The 19,827-nt window shown below is 49.4% G+C and overlaps 1 protein-coding gene across 7 annotated transcripts in view; it reads right to left on the bottom strand.

Moving 5' to 3' along the window:
* Positions 1-544: 544 nt before the first annotated feature.
* LOC147606636 (membrane-associated protein VIPP1, chloroplastic-like) overlaps positions 545-19,827 on the bottom strand; it is a 62,069-nt gene continuing 42,786 nt past the window's right edge. For 2 of the 7 annotated variants that reach the window (XM_086791658.1, XM_086791664.1), the window contains exons 9-11: positions 16,379-16,443; positions 16,216-16,290; positions 545-1,063 (exon numbers count right to left, since the gene is read on the bottom strand). In XM_086791658.1, coding sequence (XP_086647784.1) covers positions 944-1,063; positions 16,216-16,290; positions 16,379-16,443 — 260 coding nt within the window. In that variant the 3' untranslated portion in view covers positions 545-943. Of the gene's footprint in view, positions 1,064-1,163; positions 1,290-16,215; positions 16,295-16,378; positions 16,444-19,827 lie in introns of those variants that run through there. The other 5 variants (XR_015264925.1, XM_086791660.1, XM_086791662.1 and 2 more) reach the window with 5 other exon arrangements.

The following is a 19,827-nucleotide window of genomic DNA, read 5'->3' as shown; positions in this document are numbered from 1 at the left end:
ACTTTTTCAACTTATTTCCACTGTTTAGTGAGAACATGGGAGACATCAGCAAGATCTTGCCTCGGGAGTGAGTTCAAATGCCAACGACACATTTACATGTTTATTAATGAGTAGATACAGGTTAGAATACTAAAACTAAAATTGAGGGTTTAAGACCAAAAAAAGAGAGGAGAAATTGTAGTCTAGAAGCCATATTGTCCACAACAAAAATGACCAAAATATTTATACCAGAAGAGTTGGAGAGGTTTAAGAGTGAAAAGGATTACTGATCCAAGTACTCGTAAAGATCTATCTTGAAACTACGACTTTGATGGCATACAAGTCCTGAGTAACATAGGTCGATACGACACCCTCCCCTCACAATGACTGCCTGGATGATTCTCCTCCATGAACCTCTAAAGAAATGGCTTAGCTTGACCTAGTTCTTGGTCACATAGCCATCAAAACATTCCATTTTCAAAAGAATAGTTCTCCCAATTCGCCTCTGTTAGGCAGCAAATAACTGTAACCCCAGTTTAAGGAACTTCAAGCCATCCAACTCTACTCTCAACAATCAAAATTGGTTAAGTATGAATGCCACCCAAGTAACAGCACAGGCTGTAGAACCTCTCCATCCAAGAGAAGTGCCCAAACACCACATCCTCAGACTCCGCAATGCTTTCACATACACCCCGAGAAGACTGTACACGAGAGTGTGCTTATGCATACAAGAGTTCAAGGAATCAATTACGGTTTAAAGAGTATGAATAACTCTTCTTATCTATAACTAAGTTCACAATCCGTGACTGTGGAATTGTTTAGACAGAAACCTACAAACACTGATAACTCCACCCTAAGTTGAAAGATCCCAAAACCTTTGATTACTATACCCAAAACTATTTCTCTTCAATGGAATTGGCTAGAAGAGATGATGAATATACACATATACACATCCCTCAAGGGCTCATAAGTTATTATTCACTTTTCTTCTCAAATCACTCAATTCCTTCTCAATCTCCACATCCTTAAAAGGGTAAGAGCCACTGCTTACTGCTGACCGACCAGCCGGAAGCTCGCTAGGTCTCTGCAAAATACACACCAAGACAAAGTTTTCAAAATTCTTGTTTTAAAATAAATGTTTTATTGACTAGCCATTGTGTCCAAAATCGTCCTCAATACCTTTAACATTCCATGTACAGCTAGAGATATCTAAAGACTTATGACAAGGCAGTTTCAGATACCATGTCGACTTCCTCAACCTCCCTTTGTATATCATCCTCTTTCTGAATCACCTTCCAAGTCTCTTCAACCTGGTAGTTAAATGTATGTTCAGAAGATCTGAATTGTGCCACCATGATAGTGGTGCACCCATTGTGGACATAACGGTAGATAGTCAGACTCATTAGCTTCGCTTGAAAAACTCTAGTGAGCTATGCAATATGTACACATATAGACATGCATATGCATGCACGCTCGCTCATGTGTCTATATAAATGTATGTGTACATACATACATACATACATGTGTGTATGTATTTAGATATGCATCTATATATATGTGGATGTGTGTGTGTGTGTACCCACACACACACACACACACACACACACACATCCACATATATATAGATGCATATGTAAATATATGTGGATGTGTGTGTGTGTGGGGGGGTGCGGGTGTGTACACACACACACACACATCCACATATATATAGATGCATATGTATGTATGTACATATCTATATATATGTGGATGTGTGGGTGTGTGGGTGTGTGTACCCACGCACGCACACATACATCCACATATATATAGATGCATATGGAAATACATGTACACACATACATACATGTGTGTATGTATGTATTTAACACACATATATAGATACAAATATACATGCATGCATACATATGTATGCATGTACGTATGTATGTGTGTGTGTACATACACGCATATGTATGCGTGTATTTATGTATGTATGGGGGGGGTGTGCTTATGACACATAAATGTATACATATATATGTATATGTATGAAGACAAAACAAGGTTAGGGTTAGGGTTTACAGAAAGCAAACAGGCGTGGAAAACCAAGGAGAGGGAGTGAACACGACTGCTGTATATCTCAATGATAGAAAGTGAAGTACAAGCCACATGATAGTGACCCCTAAAGGATAAGTGTTCACATGTCCGGCCATAAATGTGCCGGGTGGACCAAAACACTTATAAACTGCATATAAGTGAAACTGAACTAAACTGGGGGAAAAAACCTCCACTAACTGAAGTAAAAAGTGCCCCAGTAACCTACTGATGATCACTAGCACTCCTCTGGGTGCATACACAGCATAAAACCCAACAAACCCCCCTGGAGTGATATGTGATCACTGTACATCATCCACCAAAAGGAAACAAATTCAAAGCATTGCGGAATGCTTCAAATTTCGGACGTGGTAATGCCTTGGTGAAGATGTCTGCCACATTCTGATCTGTAGGACAGTAGATCAGACTGATATCTCCTGTCTGGAGTCTCTCCCGAACAAAATGATAGTGAATCTCAATGTGTTTCGTGCGAGCATGAAACACAGGATTCCTGGCCACAGCAATGGCACTCTGACTATCAGTATAGATAGGTGTAGGCTCCTCCACTGAAATATCCATATCAGTCATAAGACGACGCAGCCAAACACACTCAACAGTAGTAGTGTAGGCTGCTCTGTACTCTGCCTCACAAGACGAAGTGGCCACTGTGGTCTGTTTCTTGCTTAGCCAAGAAATGCATGAAGCGCCAAGGAAGAAACAATTCCCACTAGTGGAATGTCTGGTATCAAAATCACCAGCCCAATCTGAATCACTGTAAGCATGTAACTGCATGTCACCCCCCTCAGGATAAAGCAACCCAAGAGACAAGGTACCCTGCAAATAACGGAATACACGCTTCACAGCTTGCCAATGTGACAACCGTGGGCTGTGCATGAATCTGCTCAACTGAGAGACTGCATACTGAATATCTGGCCTTGTATTACACAAGTAAATGAGGCACCCAACAGCCTGAGCATATGTAGTGGCATCAAAGGAAACACTGTCATCTTGTAGTGACAGTTTCATCCCAGGCTCCATAGGAGTACTAATAGGCTTGCAATCCTGAAATTTAAACTTCTCCAGAAGTTTAGCAACATAACGTGATTGCAACAACCCAATGCCTCTGTTATCCTGCACAAACTGTATGCCCAAATAGTAATGTACAAGGCCCAAGTCAGACATGTCAAATGTCTGTTGCAGTATCTCCTTAAAAGCTGCAATTTTGTCATCATTTGATCCCATGAGCAAGAGATCATCCACATAAAGACTGATGACCAGCAGATCTGTCTCTTCTTTCTTCACATACAAAGTGGCCTCTGATGGACTGTTCACAAATCCCTGAGTGAGTAGGAAAGCATCTATTTTTGCATACCAAGCTCGTGGAGCTTGTTTCAAACCATACAAGGCCTTTTTCAGCCTGCATACTTTCCCCTCATGACCATGTTCTGCAAATCCCATGGGCTGAAATACATATACTTCCTCCTCGAGGTCCCCATGTAGGAATGCAGTCTTTATGTCCAACTGGTGAACAACCCAACCACGACACCTAAGTGTCGACATACGGGATGTAGGAGCAAATGTCTCCTCATAATCAATGCCCTTTTTCTGTGCATAGCCCTTTGCAACTAAACGGGCTTTGTACCTGTCAATGGATCCATCTGCATGTCTTTTCAACTTGTAGACCCATTTAGTACCACTGGCTTTCTTGCCTTTGGGCAGATCAACCAAATCCCATGTTTGATTCTTTTTAATAGAATCAATCTCATTCTGCATGGCTTTGTTCCAATGCACATTATCTCGTGCATCCACAAATGAATCAGGCTCATCATCATCCTGTAAACTGGCTGCCATAACCAGATTCAAATCCATGATGTGTGCATGCTCATTGGTCCTTGTCTCCCTACGAGTACGACCAGCAAGAGGACCCTCTAAATGGCTGTCCTGTAATGTCCTCAAATACCATCTAGGTATATGTCTGACCTGTGGTGCCTGCTGTCCCATATTTGGTTCAGCTTCTGGCTCATTTGGCTGCTGAATTTCTGCACCACCTACATCATTTGCTGGCTGTCCAGTACCCTCATGAGTTGGATCACCAACTTTGGAATGAAACTCCATGGGTAGTAGACCTTCAAACACATCATTTTCAGCCTGATTTGCCTCATAACCAGCCATGGATAATTCTGATTTTTCATCAAAAATCACATCCCGACTGATGAATATCTTCCTGGATAGTGGGTCATATAACCTGTAGCCCTTGCTCTCACGGCTATACCCAACAAAAATGCATTTTGTGGCTTTATCATCAAGCTTCCTCCTCAACTCTTTGGGTATGTGTGCATATGCGAGACACCCAAAGATACAAAAATGCGATACAGAAGGCTTGCGGCCATGCCAAGCCTCAAAAGGAGTAATAGAAACCAATGCCTTTGTGGGACATCGATTTAAAATATGACAAGCACACATTACTGCTTCCACCCAAAAGATATGTGGTAGTCTTTTTGCCTTTAGCATACATCTGGCCATCTCCATGAGTGACCGATTTTTCCTTTCTGCAACCCCATTCTGCTGTGGAGTGTAAGGAGTAGTATACTGATGTTTTATACCTCTACTCCCAAGAAAGGAATTCAGCACATGTGACATATATTCCCCCCCTCGGTCAGAACGGAGAGTCTTCACCTTGCATCCTGACTCTGTCTCAGCAAGTGCTACAAAGGCCAAAAATGCATCATATACCTGTGATTTCTGTGTCAAAGGATAGACCCAGCATATACGAGAGAAGTCATCAATAAATGTTGCAAAATAAAAGCAACCACCTAATGACTTTGTCTGCATGGGACCACAAAGATCACTGTGTATAAGTTGCAACTTTGCAGTTGCTCTTAGAGCCTGATCACGTGGGAAGGAAAACCTGTGCATTTTTCCCAAAATACATCCTTCACAAATGTGATCTGGAGGCTTCTCCATGAGAGGTAGATCTGTAAACATATTATGTCGCTGCATAAGCATCAGACTACCAAAATTTACATGCCCCATGCGAGCATGCCATAACTCCGCATCAACCATAGCTGGAGTAAGAGTGAATGCATGATAAGCAGACTGATCCACTGGCTGAAATGCATCCAACTCATAAAGTCCATGACATAATGTACCAGTAAGCATCAAGGTCAAGGCATTTGCTTTGTCTCTGACCATGCATTTATCATCATCAAAGTGGACTTGCATTCCACAATGTGCTAAAGAAGAAATGGACAACAAATTCTTCTTTATCCCTGGTACATATAAGGCATCTGTAAGGCGGAGAATGGAGCCATCAATGGCTGTAAGCTGTATCTCCCCAATGCCACAAACTGGATATGAAGCATTGTTGGCACACTGAACAGTTTTGCCAACAGGGGCAGGGCCAACATGACTAAACAAATCCCTGCGAGATGTGATATGCTTTGAGGCACCACTATCAAAATACCAAGTACATGCATGCTCTGTCAAACTGAGTGCCTGTGAAGACCAAGAGGCATCATAGCTGCATGTAAAAAAACAGTAATCCCTGTCCTCAACAAAAGAAGCAGTCTCTGGAGGAGCTTTAGGAGCATCATTAACAGACATCCCAGCTTCCTTTGCCTTCTCTTTGGCAATCCTCTTCCTACATTCCGTGATGTAGTGACCTGGCTTCTTACAGTAATGACATTTGCCCTTCTTCTTGGGCTGTCCATCACCTTTCTTGGTATCCTGTGAAGAACCACCATCACCTGAATTTTGATTTGCACTCTTTGGCTGAGTTTTCCCTTTCCCCTTTTGACCTGTAGTAAATGCTTGTTCAGCATTTGTGTTCATATTCATATTCTTCCTCATTTGCTCCTCTTGTAGTAAGAGAGCAACGAGTTCCTGATACTTGAGGGGTTCAACAGCATTCCTCATGCTGAGGTTCAAAGAGGTATGGAAAGCCAAGTAAGATCTTGGCAAAGAGTGCAAGATGGTGGACACAAGCTGTGTCTCAGGAATAATCTCATCCACATTGATGAGTTGCTCTCTCAAATCCTGCAGCTTGTTTAAGTGGCTAGACATATCATCTCCTTCATTCATTTTCTGATTTTCCAGCTCTCTTTTCAAAAATGAGATCCTAGCCTCATTACGAGCAGCATACATTTGCTCCAAAGTCACCCATGCATTCTGTGAAGAGCCAGCTGAACGAATATGAGGTATAATGGACCTCTGAACTGACAATGCAATGAGTGACAAAGCTTGTGCATCCCTGGCATCCCATGTCTTTTGAGCATTTGTTCTCTGAACAGGCAATGGCTGTCCTGGAGCCTGTACCTGTTGTCCTCGTCCACGAGCACCCCCTTGGGGAGGAGTCTCTGGAGCCAATGGACCTGGACGTGGTTCATCACCACTAACAAAATCCCAAAGACCTTTTGCCACAAGCACATTTTTCAGCATAAAACTCCACAAGGAGTAGTTCGTGCCATCCAATTTGTCTTCCTTAGACAAATATGTGAATACATCACTTTGCTGTTGATTTGCCATTACGCTTTACGCACAATGTTGTACCTGTTTACCAAAAAACCCAATAGCAAAAACCCTGATAACAACTGTACTCCACTGAATACAGTTCACCCAAATCTGCCTGCACTCTCAATCCTCTGAATGTGCAGCTCAATGCACCAATGACTGAGTAGAGCAGCAAATGGCGTACACAATGCCAAAATGCCCCAAATTTGCTGCACCCAAACTGTGCAAAAAACTTGTATATTTTCTTGCTAGAAAAACTGCCTGTTGTGCCTGTATATTTTTCTTGCTAGAAAAACTGCCTGTTGTGCCTGTATATTTTTCACAGAGAAAAATAAGAATGCCCAAAACTCAAAACTTGTAATGCTTACCAGCTGAGATTGCAATACGTATGAGTTAATGTTGTACTCGTAGACTGTTGTACTGTGCAGGTACTCGTAGCAAAGTACGAAAACAGTCCTCTGTAAGCAAGCAGGTACAGTACGGATACTGAGGCGACCACAGTACTGTGCAGGTACAGTCGGCGCTGAAGGTGGCGCTCACAATAGTTGTAGGCGACGACTGACTAATGCAGTACCCGACTGGAGGCGACCAGGTACGGGCAGCAGGTGCAGAGTATATCTGACGGCACACAGGTGTACGGGCTGAAGGCCAACTGGAGGCGACTAGACACGGGCAGGTGGCGCAAACTGACTGGTACACAAGCTCCGACTGAAGGCGACGTGCAGTACTGTACTGATGGCGCAGTCGGCGAACTTGTACAGAACCTGCAGTGTACCTGCTGAAGGCTGCGCAGGCTTTGTACGGGCAGGTACAGTTGTACGGGCAGCAGCTATACAGAGCTTCAATGCTCTGCTGAAGGCGGCGCAAGGATGTGTACTGGCAGGTAGTGTAGAGCTTCAAAGCTCTGATACCAATTGAAGACAAAACAGGGTTAGGGTTAGGGTTTACAGAAAGCAAACAGGCGTGGAAAACCAAGGAGAGGGAGTGAACACGACTGCTGTATATCTCAATGATAGAAAGTGAAGTACAAGCCACATGATAGTGACCCCTAAAGGATAAGTGTTCACATGTCCGGCCATAAATGTGCCGGGTGGACCAAAACACTTATAAACTGCATATAAGTGAAATTGAACTAAACTGGGGGAAAAAACCTCCACTAACTGAAGTAAAAAGTGCCCCACTAACCTACTGATGATCACTAGCACTCCTCTGGGTGCATACACATCATAAAACCCAACAATGTATACATAAATAGATACATACATTTACACACACACACACATACATGTGTGTAGGTATTTATATATACATGTGTTCAAACATACATACAAGAGTGTGTGTGTGTGTGTGTGTAACACACATATATAGATACAAATACACATGCATGAATACATATGTATGTGCATATGTATGTATGTATGGGAGGAGGGGTCTATGTGCACATAACATATATATGTATATGTATACATATGTGTGTAGGTATTTATATATACATGTGTACAAACATACATACAAGTGTGTGTTGTGTGTGTGTGTGTGTGTGTGTGTGTAACACACATATATAGATACAAATATACATGCATGAATACATATGTATGTGCATATGTATGTATGTATGGGAGGAGGGATCTATGTACACATAACATATATATGTATATATATACATAAATAGATACATACACATCATATATATGTATGTATATACGTATGTATGTACATACACATCATATGTATGTATGTATGTACACATACATACATACATACATATTTATATATATTCATTTATTTACTTATTTACATATATATGTGTATCTGTATATATGTGTACGTGTACGTGTATACATACATACATAGATATGTATGCACACACACGTGTATATTATGTATGCATGTCATGTGTGTACATGTATACATACATACATATGTACACACATGAATACATATATATTATGTAGGTATGTATGTATATGTATATACCTAGATGAATCAAGATTCAAGGAACATGCCCAAATTTACCTTATAAGAAAGTGCAATATATAACCTCATGGTAGTTGTCCACAAGACAATAAACCATCAACTCCATCATGCATAGCATGAACTAGATACTACGACGTCCCCACTAACGTCATTAGTGCTGAGTGCCCAATAGTGGGTGTAGAACTTACCAATATATGCTCCCACAAAGACACCCCCCACACGCGCACACAAAAGAGCATACATTCATACAAAGGTCTGTGTACTGAGTTTCTGTTAGAGTGTATATTATGTATGTGTATGTCTATATATTATGTATGCATGCATACATACATAACAGACACATATATACATATTCATGTGCACACCTACACAAAAATATATACAAATACATGCATACGTACATGCAATGCACACGTGCACACGGGAAATAGTTTGGTAATTCGGCTCGCTGAAGCTCCCGCCCCCCCTCCCTGCTCGCGTTGCCTACACAACTGCGCCTGTCGCCCTCCTTGCCTGTTCGCCCCCTCGCCTCCCCTTGCTCCTCACGCCTCCCCTTGCCTCCCCGCCTACCCTCGCTGCTGCGCCCAGCATTGCCCGCCGCCTTTCCACTAGCCCCCCCCCCCCCCCCCCCCCCCCCCCCGCCTACATTCGCTGCTGCGCCCCCTCCCGCCTGCCTTCGCTGCCGCCGCCCTGCTTTGCTCGCCGCCCTTTCTCACCTTCACGCCCCCCCCCCCCCCCCCCCGGCGTTCATCGCGCCTTCCTCCCCACTGCAGCGCCCCATCCCCTCCGCCGCTCGCTTTCCTCCCCTCCCTCTTACGCGCAGCTCCCACCCTCCCCCCCTAGGGGGTTTTTTTTTTTTCCTTCGCCTTCTCTCCCCCCCCCCCTTCCTTTTTCTTGCTTCCGCCCCCAGGGGGTTTTGTTTTCCTTTTTGCTCCGTCTTCCGCCTCTCTGTGTGCAACTTGGTTCTAGCAGGATCCCGCCTTCGCCGCAGCTTCAGACTCTGATGGAGGTTCCTCCCGCCCCGCCTCAGAGGCACTCATCCGCAGCCCCCTCGCCCGCCCCTAAGGACACCCCCATCAGGCTTTCTCTTTCGCCAGAAGAGGAAGCGAGCCTCACCGCAGAGGTGGAACGCCTCCAGGCTCATTCCACCATCTGCCGTATAGTCGGCACTCGCCCCAGCAGAGGGGAGATTAGGGATCTTCTTCAGGCCCGCCTTCTTGCAGATGTGGGCAGGATTCTGGACGTACAGCTACTGGGCCAGGGACATTACCAGATCGAGTTCGAGGCCGCCCAGAGCATTGCCAAGGTCCTTGCCATGAGTCCCCTTGACATCAGGGGCGCTCGGGCTTTCTTCAGACCTTGGCAGCATGGATTTGACCCAGCAGCGGCGGAGTAGGGAGAGCGCCTTTTCCATGTTACAGTTTGCTTCCCTGGACTCCGCCGGGAGTATCTTCCGCTCCTCTCTAGGCTCGGAGCATTGGTGGGTTCGGTACTAGAGACTGGCCCCTCAGCAGCTTCAGTGGTGGCCAGAGCAGCTGGTCAGAGTGTTGGTGTCTGACATCTCCTCCCTTCCTAAGGTAATTCAGCTACCTAGGATAGGGGGGGGATGGATAGACCAGAGAGTGGAGTTCTCGGGGCTCCCGAATCAGTGCTTCATTTGCAGGCAGGTCGGCCATCTGGCCAAGGCCTGCCCTCGCAGGAGACCCCGACCCTCACCAGCAGGCTATTGATGGCCCGCCCACAGAGTCGGCTCGGCAGGTTGCCTCCGGGACACCTGCTCAGGCCATAGAGACCTCGGAGTGGCAGCCTGGACAGGGGCGCCACCGAGGGAGACAGCCACAGCAGCACGCCCAGAGACCGCTGCAGCAACGGCCACAGTCTCAGCCTCACTGGGTTCCCGTGAGGAACAGCTTTTCTCCCCTCCAGGAGATGCCAGCACCCCCTCCTTCACCCCTCCCACCGCCTCGCTTCCACCATCGCCTCCTCCCGTCCCCGCTCCGGTTTCGGCAGCGGCTCCCTCTCCACCCCCCTCGCCCCCCCCCCCTCCTCCCCCTCCGCCCGCCTCACCTTCCCGGGAGGCCCTGGCAGTCCCCTGGCGTTCACCTACAGTCCGGAGGGCGCTGAGCACTGACCTCACTCGAGCATCACAAAGGAGACCTACTATGCCGATTCGGGCTTCACGGATTTCATCTATCCGCAGTCGGCTGAGTCGCCTTGGCATTAGACAGCGCTCGAAGGCTTTTGATTATGCCTTCACACGGCTTTTTGGAGCAGAGGGCCCCCATGAGCCAGCACCCATCCGAGTTCATGTAGTGATACCTCCAGCCCGCGGGGAGGAGGCACTAGACTCAGCGGTGGCCTTCTCGTTCCCTCTATGTGGCCCTTGCGACCGGGAGTGGACTCTAGAGCTCGCTCTCAGCACTTTGAAGACTCAGGCAGTTGAGTTTTCTCATCACATGAGGGATCTAGAGGTGACAGATGTGATAGGCCGACTTTGGGAGTTGGCTCATTTTTTCTTGGATCCCGGGAGTGTGGATACCTCAGGGATTCGACATTTGGTCGTTCGCATAGTGGCAGACTTAGCACGCAACCCTGGATATGTGTGTATACACGAGGTTGCTCTGTCAGACCGGGAGGCAGTCGCCATGGGCCACAGCCACTGGCGCCTGATCCGGGATTCTTGCAGTACACCGGGTGGGCAGATTCGCAGCCGCTCGGATGGGGACTACTCTCCATCCAAGCCGCTTGCGAAGGCCCGCCATACGGCTGAGACAGCATCCACCTCAGCAGGGCATCCATGAGGATCATCTCATGGAATGTACAGGGCCTTGGCGGAGCACATTAAATACGCTATCGTGGTTGCTTGAGGCAGGAGCTTCAGAGATGCCTGGTTGGTGGCAGCATTGATATTTTGATGATGTAGGAGCATCACTTGGGTGAGAGCACGATCCGGAGATATGGTTCGGTGATGCCTGGTAGATGGGACACTTTTTGGTCTGCAGGGTTTGGTCCTTTGGGTGGACAGGGAGGAGTATGCATGGTCATTGCAGATGTATGGCGGCAGGCCATTGTGGATCGAGGGATCATTGTGCCTGGTAGAGTACAGTATGTCATTTTGAGGATGCATGATGAGCTATTGGGCGTGCTCAACGTCTATGCGCCCAATCATGCTAGTGCCAGAGCAGAGTTCTGGACCCAGGTTACGGATGCATTGCCAGAGGCCGCACATTGGTGTGTCGGGGGAGACTTCAACATGCTTGAGGACCCGGCAGATAGGGTGGGAGGCAGTCATGTTACAGTGCACGGCACGGAGCTTGCAGCTTGGGACCGGTTTTGCATGTCACTGAGGATCATTGATGCATGGCAGCATGGGGCTTTCTCCCGGTCTCAGGACAGTCTTAGTTTCTCTCAGTCGGATCGCCGGCAAGGAGGGACTAATCTATCACGGATTGATCGCTTTTATGTGGGCGACTGGTTAGGGGAGCGAGGGGGCTCCGTCGGCATTCTCGCTGGCACCTCATTTTCAGATCATGCGCCAGTTATCTTGACATTGGAGGAGAGGACACGGGAGCCCAGCTTGCAGTTGAGGATCCTAGAGAGGGTACTTACAGATCCCAGTCTCGCTGAGCACATTGAGAGGATCTGGCATGATAGTCAGTGCTCTGACCAAGATGCAGCGGGCCAGTGTGCCCAGGGACTCATCGATCTTAGCTCTTTTCTGCATGCTGCAGCTTTGACACGGCTGGGAGAGATTCGCGAGCGGGAGCATCGGCTAAGACGCAGCCTTGCTTCGCTACAGCGCCTTCAGGAGGCATGTGAGTGGGTGGCGTCCCAGCTGAGCCAGGCACGCCAGGAGGTTAGAGAGGTAGAGGAGCAGAGACATGAGTTTTACTATCGTCGTCAGGCCTCTCAGTGGACGCAGCTTGGTGATAGAGTGACTGGAGAGTTTTTCGAGATCACTGGACCCCGGCATGCGCGAGCAGGAGTCCGCCAGCTTGGTAGACCGGATGGATCGGTAGCTACTGAGCTCGAGGAGATCAGAGCCATTGCCACTGCATTCTATAGAGACCTGCTTTCAGTGGAGCCAGCCACTGAGGATCGAGATGTTTGCAGACAGACTGTGTGGGCCATAGTGCAGAGGAGGGTCACAGACCGTATGCGTACAGTTCTAGGTGCGCCTTTGTCAGAGATTGAGCTTGCCGAGGCCTTGAGGGTCCTGACGCGACATAGTTGCCCAGGGGAGGACGGACTGACGCCGGCCTTTTTTATGCGCTATTGGGACCTTTTGGGGCCGGGCCTCCGCAGGGGCTTTCAGCATGTTTTGGACACTGGGGTGATGCCGCAGAGCTTTTCAAAGGGCTTGATCTATCTTATCCCCAAGGGGGAGGGAGTATCAGATGATATTCGGCATTGGAGGCCTATTACGATCCTCAATACTGTCTACAAGGTCTTAGCAAAGGCCTTGAGTTTGAGGATCCAGCCCTTCCTGGGGGAGTTGATTCATGCTACTCAGACAGGATTTGTCAAGGAGCACAGTATCCTTGACAACATCTTTACTTTCTGGGAGGCGACGGCCCGAGCTGGATTTCTTGGCGAGGACTTGGTTGTGATGCTTCTCGATTTTGAGAAGGCATACGATAGAGTTGATTGGGGTTTCTTAGAGGGCACTATGCTTCGCCTGGGCTTTGAGCCAGGATGGATCAGAGGGGTGGCGGCTCTGTATTCCACAGCTCGCAGCCAGGTGTTGATTGTAGGAGGACGGGGGCCGAGTTTTGAGCTGACCAGATCAGTCCGTCAGGGGTGTCCCCTCGCCCCTTTTCTTTTTCTCTTCTTTGCGGAGGCTATGAGCATGTATTTGACGGCAGCGGAGGTTGGTTTGAGAGGACTTCAGCTCCCAGTCCGGGGGGAGGACCTACTGGATGCTGAGTTTGCAGACGACACGGGTTTATTTTTGCATGGCCAAGAGGCCAATCTTCTTCGGGCACAGCAGTCGCTCCAGGTTTTTAGTGCAGCTTCGGGAGCATTGATCAATTGGCGCAAGACAGTGGCCTTTTGGATCAGTAGTGCTCCCACTCCGGCATGGAGCCCGGACCCCGGTTTTAGATGGATTCCTCCAGGCACAGCAGTGCGGTATTTGGGATGCCAGATTGGACTAGATTTGTCACCTTGGCGGCAGATTGCCCCGCTTCTTCTGAGTATTCGGAAGAAGCTTTTGTATTGGAGTACAGCTCGACTATCCTTGGCTGGGAGGGTGGTGGTGGCAAATCAGGTGCTGTTAGCGACCATGTGGTACATTACGTCTTGCTGGATCTTCTCGAGCTCTTGCATCAGCCAGGTACAGAGGCTGATCAGGAACTTTCTGTGGTCTGGGCGGGACGGTCAGCCAGCTCGGGCAAAGGTTGCATGGGCAGTTATTACACTTCCGCTGGCTCAGGGAGGTTTGGGCATTATAGATCCAATCGATCAGAGTAGAGCCTTATTGGGGAAGCTTATTGTTCGGGGGCTGCTTCCAGGCGCTGAGCCTTAAAAAGAGCTCCTCTTGCAGCGGCTGCAGGCTCGGGCGCCCCCAGCAGGGGGCACTTGGGCACCAGAGATTCGCTGGATCTTCATAGAGATGAGGAGGACAGGCCTCAGTAGAGGATGGGAGGACAGATTTGCTTTGAGCATCCTGAGAGCTTGGGAGCTGCTGAGACTGGGGCTCTCTCAGCGACCTCCTTCTTGTGTTGAGGAGCGGGCCACACAGCCGCTCATCTGGAGCCCAGCGGTTCGCACAGAGCAGGGTCATATGCTGGGTTCTCGGCCTCGTCTAGCCTGGGGGCCTTTAGTGGCAGGCCCAGCTCGTAGTTTTGGAGACTGGCAGGCCTTCTACAGTCTCCCAGAGGAGATCCAGCTGGAGAGGCTGAGTCACTTCAGAGGGGGGTTGATTATGAGGGATGATATTCAGGAGGCACTCACAGAGGAGTGGTTCACGCCTCTCGAGCCAGTGGCCCCACGGTGGATGGGAGCCTTTACACAGTTGGAGATCCTGATTGCTGTCAGAGCTTGCACTGAGGATGGCAGTTGCCTCTACTATGAGATTCAGGATGAGGGCAGACTCCAGAGAGTGGAGGTGGAGTCGCCTTTGGTTGTAGAGTGCACCTTTCAGAGGATTCGGGTAGTGGCCGCCGCTTCTCGGAAGTGGCATATTGACCCCGACCCTGCTGATGTGCTCCCGGATTGGCGCATATGGGCATATGCAGCGCGTCCCTTGGCCCGGCTACAGTGAGACCCCAGGGAGTACGAGTGGCATGATCCTTATGCATCCCTTGAGGCCACAGAGATTACCTTTTTCCAGTATACTGTTAGGCTGGGGCGACATATTTTGACGGCGAGGAGGACGGTCTCTCCAACGGCAGCAGGGCATTGGCGGCTACAGGGACTCTCACAGGAGTTCCTGGAGGATTTTTGGGCTCGGCTTTGGGCTAGTCGACAGGCCCGCAGGATCTCGATTTTTCAATGGGGCTGGTCGCCCACAGGGGCTAAGCAGTTGGCACTTGGCTTGTTTACAGCGGTCTTCCGGCGGCCTGCGTCCGATGTGGCCACCCTATGGAGACACAGAGACATTGCCTTTGGGATTGCCCTCAGGCGCAGCAGATTTGGCTGCGGATGCTGCATATTCTGGCTCCCCTCTCTCCAGAGGGTATGTTTACGTGGGGTGCCGCTGCTTGGTCGACTTCGTCAGGGCCTGCTATGGGCTATGAGATGGAGCAGGGCAGTCAGGCCATCAGATTTATTAGGGGCCAACCTCGCCTGGTTCCGGCACCGGATTTCTCGTCCGCCAACTGGACACAAGAGAGGGATTTACGATGGGAGCTCCTCAGCAGCCTCACCATCTGGTTCACCTGGAGGGCCCAGTGCTTTACGGCCTTTGAGGGGAGATTGGAGCCACCAGCAGAGACTGTACGGGGGATTTGGCAGGAGTTGATCCACACCCTGCGAGGACAGTACGACCGCATCCGGGGAGACTCGGATGAGGCGATCTTGCGGGGCCAGGCCTTTCACACCACTTGGCGCTGTGGCCCTTTCTACACCTTACACACGGGATCCCCCCGTTGGCACTACAGGCCACCTGTTTGGCTCTTCCCCCCCCCCCCCCCCCCCTATTGTATGATTTAGCCTCTCAGTCCTTTGTACTGATGCTTGTATTTTGCAGCACCTAGGGAGAGTCTCCCGGGCTGCCATGTTGTATTCACTGCTTTGTTTCTCTTATGAGCAGGAGAGATCTTTTGTAACCCTACGGGCAATTTTTATATAACTAATGAAAGGATCTTTTCTCGCAAAAAAAAATGCACACGTGCACACACCGCCCCCTCCCCCAACACACATGCATATGCATATATGTAATTAACACTGCGCACTCTCCCTCTCTCTCTCTCTCTCTCTCACACACACACACACACTACACATGCATGGTAGCACATTTCCCAAGGTGTGACTAATAGAGTAAATATAATCAACACTTTAGCATAAAGTGTTGATTATAATCACAACCATAGACATCACCAGTTTACATCATCCAGATAAGTTTTTCGATTTTGACATGAAGACAAACTACTCATCAAGACACCATTTTCATCTTATAGCTACACTGCCACTCAGAAAAGTAAAAAGTACACAACTTTCAGAACTTTGAAAGGATACCTTTGTCGACCCCAGCATCTCCTGCTTTAAAGCAGCTAGATCATCATCCACTGCACCACCCTCCAGCAATGCAAACTGCCGACACCAACATGCAAGCATTTAACATCCAATGGTGAAACAATTTTAAGGCCAAGAATTAGAAAGACGGCAAGAGTTCGGATACCTTTCCTGCAAGGTCGTCTGCACTGATTTGGTTCAAAGCATCTGCCTCAGCCTCTAGAGAAGTAACTGCTTGCAATCAGAGAACACACTAAGTAACAATATTTACATGCAAATGCTATATTTTAAAACATAATTCTGCTGTAGCACTTTTCAAAGAACTTAAATACCAGGCATCATGAAAGGCTTCTATTTACTAGCTCAAGTCTACTGTGTTTCCTTGGTTTTACAACATGGTATGTACCCATATAACCATTATATTAGAGTCACCCCATGGTCTTAAAAGGTAGAAGAATGGGCGCAGACACATAGAGTCGTGTTGTGAGCGCGACCCCCCCCCCCCCCCCCCGCGTTCGGTGCTTGTCTGCGCCCCAGCCCCATCTGCGTTTTGCGCCCCCCGCCCCTTCTTCCCGCTGCTCTCACTCCCCCACTTATCTCTTCGCCAACCGCCCAGCCAGCGCGCTATCCCTGGCTCCCCATCCCTCCCCCCCCCCCCTTCCACCTGTGCCCCCCGCATTTCCCCCCTTTTCTCCTCAGCCCGCCCCCCTCCCTCTTCTTTCCCTCCCCTCATCCCCTCCTTTGCCCGCAGGCAGTTCTCTCATCAGTTGGAGGTTTTTATTTATTTGGTAAGTCTTGGCTTCATTCTGGTCTTCACCCGCAGGAGGACTCCATGGCAGCCGCTCCATCATCCCCGATCGAAGCCGCCGTTACTTGCTTATCTTATTCAGAAGAGGATCTCCAGATCCTCGCTATGACAGTTGCATCATTGGAGGCATCCGCCCTCGTATGCAGGATTGTCGGTAGCCTCCCGGCACGCAAACAACTTAGGGATCGTTTGCAGGCCAGTCTCATCGGTGGGCCTGCAAAGATTACAGACATTCATCCTCTAGGATGTGGGTACTATCAGGTTGAGTTCGACTCGCCAACAGCATCAAATCGAGTCATGCAGATGATCCCTGTTGCATTGCATATGGCACAGGCCTTCTTTGCACGGTGGCAGCACGGCTTTGACCCTACGTCTAATCCTCTCGCCGGAGTCTTGAGCTTCCCAGTGACAGTCTACTTCCTAGGCCTTGGGAAGGAATACCTTCCTCTTCGATGGTGCCATCGTGATGGAATCCCCCCCCCCTGCTACCTCGACTCTTGCACAAGCAGCCGCGATTCCATCTCTTCACATCTGTGTTGCCTTGCCAGATTCTGTGCCTCATGTTATATCCATTCCATGCCTGCGGGGCGAACCTATTCTTCAGTACTCTAGCCTTCCAGGCCAATGCTTCATCTATAGACAGATGGGACATCTAGCCCGAACTTTCCCTCAACGTCAGTCCAGGAGACCGCCTCCCGTGATTCCCCACCCCCCCTATCCAACTCAGATTCTCACCAGGGGGTAGAGAGAGAGGCAGGTTCTCAAGCAAGGGAGCACCAGGTCCCGACCGTGGACAACACAGCTGCCAAAGAGTGGCAAACGGTTGGCCCACGCCTGGGCCGTCAGCCGACCACTAGGGCTGAGCGTCGTCAACATGCGCGCCAGGCTGGCAAAGCACAGCAGCATCCGGTTCTATCAAAGAACTGTTATGGGCATTTACCCCAGCACCCTCTAGTTGGTGATGGGCTCCCTCTACTCACTGAGCGGGCCCCTCCGATTTGGCGACTGATTCCCCGTCGAGAGCCCTCCCCGGACTCTCAACACCCAATGCAGCCGATAGACCCCACTGAGCCCCAGGTGAGCCTCTCCCATCAGCCTTCCTCTCCGATGGATCTCTCCCAACAGCACCCTCCCCCTTCCTCTCTATCCTCGCCCACATCTCTGTGCCAGCAGCACTTTCTTCCGCCCCACCCTCCCCCCTCCCTCCGCCTCTCCAAAGCACTCCTGTCGCCTCCTAGCAGCCCTCGACCCGAAGCGGAAGCAGCCGGCGAGTTCCGTTCGCAGATTGACTCACCACTTACTCGAGCCGGTTGAGATGACCATCGCCGCCTCTCCGGTGAGGGCTCTCCCGCCAGAGTCCCAGGAGGGGCCCCTAGATCTTAGGACAGCCGGTTATATTTTCTTCCGTTGTTTTCTGACGGAAGGGACAGATATGTTTGAGGAGACAATAGCACCGCTTCGGATATTTGTCGTTTTCCGCCACTCCAGACCCTCTATGCCAGAGAATGGCGAGATGATCTTCTCTTTCCCTTTGAGTGCAGTTCCAAGGATTGAGTGGGACTCAGACTCAATGACTACCGCCATCCAAGATCAGGCAGTTGAGCTATCTCATCATCTTCATGATCTTCGCATCACCGACGTACTCACCCATCTATGGCCATTGGCTAGGATGGAGCTTGGAGGCTCAACCCACAGAGACCAGAATGGGGAGATGGTGACCTCCAACTTGGAGATGCTGCTCTTTATGTTCATGCATTACTTCTATTTGCAGTACCTCTCCCCTCCTCTTAAAGGTACCTCCATTGTGATCGATGGAGTCTAGAGTATGCATACTCTCGTGCTCGGAAGGAGAGGCGTCACATGGAGGACAAGATCCGTGCCCACTTGGCACGCCTTTGCCCCAAGACGGATTGTGATTATTCCCCGTCTAAACCCTCGCCTAAGACTCTTCGAGTGGAGGGCACTTCCACGAGTTCCGCCTCACACAGAGATTGATATGTGGATTTGTGGAACATATAGGGTTTAGGGGGGGCTCAATACTTTCATAGACGAGGCGTCCTCAGAGAGAGCTCCAGAGAGCCCTAGTGGGGGGACCTATTGATATTCTTTTCCTTCAAGTGCACCATCTCTCAAAGGGGCGTACCCGCCGATGCGGGAAGATTTTACCAAGTAGGAGTCTAATTTTTGGTCTCCATCCTTCGGCCCTTCAAGGACTCAAGAAGGAGTTTGCATCTCTGTCTATGAGCAACTTCTACCGACCGTGACAGGCTCAAGAGTCATTGTCCCAAGGCGAGCACAATGGGTCACCATCTTGATTGGAGAGGATAGCGTTGGCTTCCTCAATGTTTATGCCCCGACCGCCGTGCAGGTAGAGCCCTCTTTTGGAGCACAGTTCGGCTGGCCCTTCCCCAGGCAGACGTTTGGTGCATGGGGGGCGACTTCAACATGACAGAGGCAGCAGAGGACAGACTTCGAGGAGGTACGGCCACAGTCTCAGGAGCTGAGTACTCTGCCTGGGAGTAGCTGATACTGGCACTTAGGGGATAGGACCCGTGGCATCTGCCAGAGTTTGGGCACGGCCTTGGGAGCCTTAGTTTCTCGAGATCGGATAGAAGGAGCACTGGCCCCAACCTTTCTAGGCTTGGACTTTACTCAGCATCACTCAGCCGGGTTCCCATTAAGGGGGCCTGTGGCGACAGATTCCCCCTTTCCGCTCGGTTCGGCAGGATTGTCCTATGGCACCTTACCTCTTCCTATTCGTCGCCGAGACCATGAGTAGTTTTCTCTCAGCCCAAGAGACTAGGCTT

The sequence above is a fragment of the Cibotium barometz genome, chromosome 57, assembly GCF_041138505.1.
Source record: "Cibotium barometz isolate CiBa-2024 chromosome 57, ASM4113850v1, whole genome shotgun sequence".
NCBI classification, from domain to species: Eukaryota; Viridiplantae; Streptophyta; class Polypodiopsida; order Cyatheales; family Cibotiaceae; genus Cibotium; species Cibotium barometz.
This window is presented reverse-complemented; position numbering and strand designations above follow the sequence as displayed.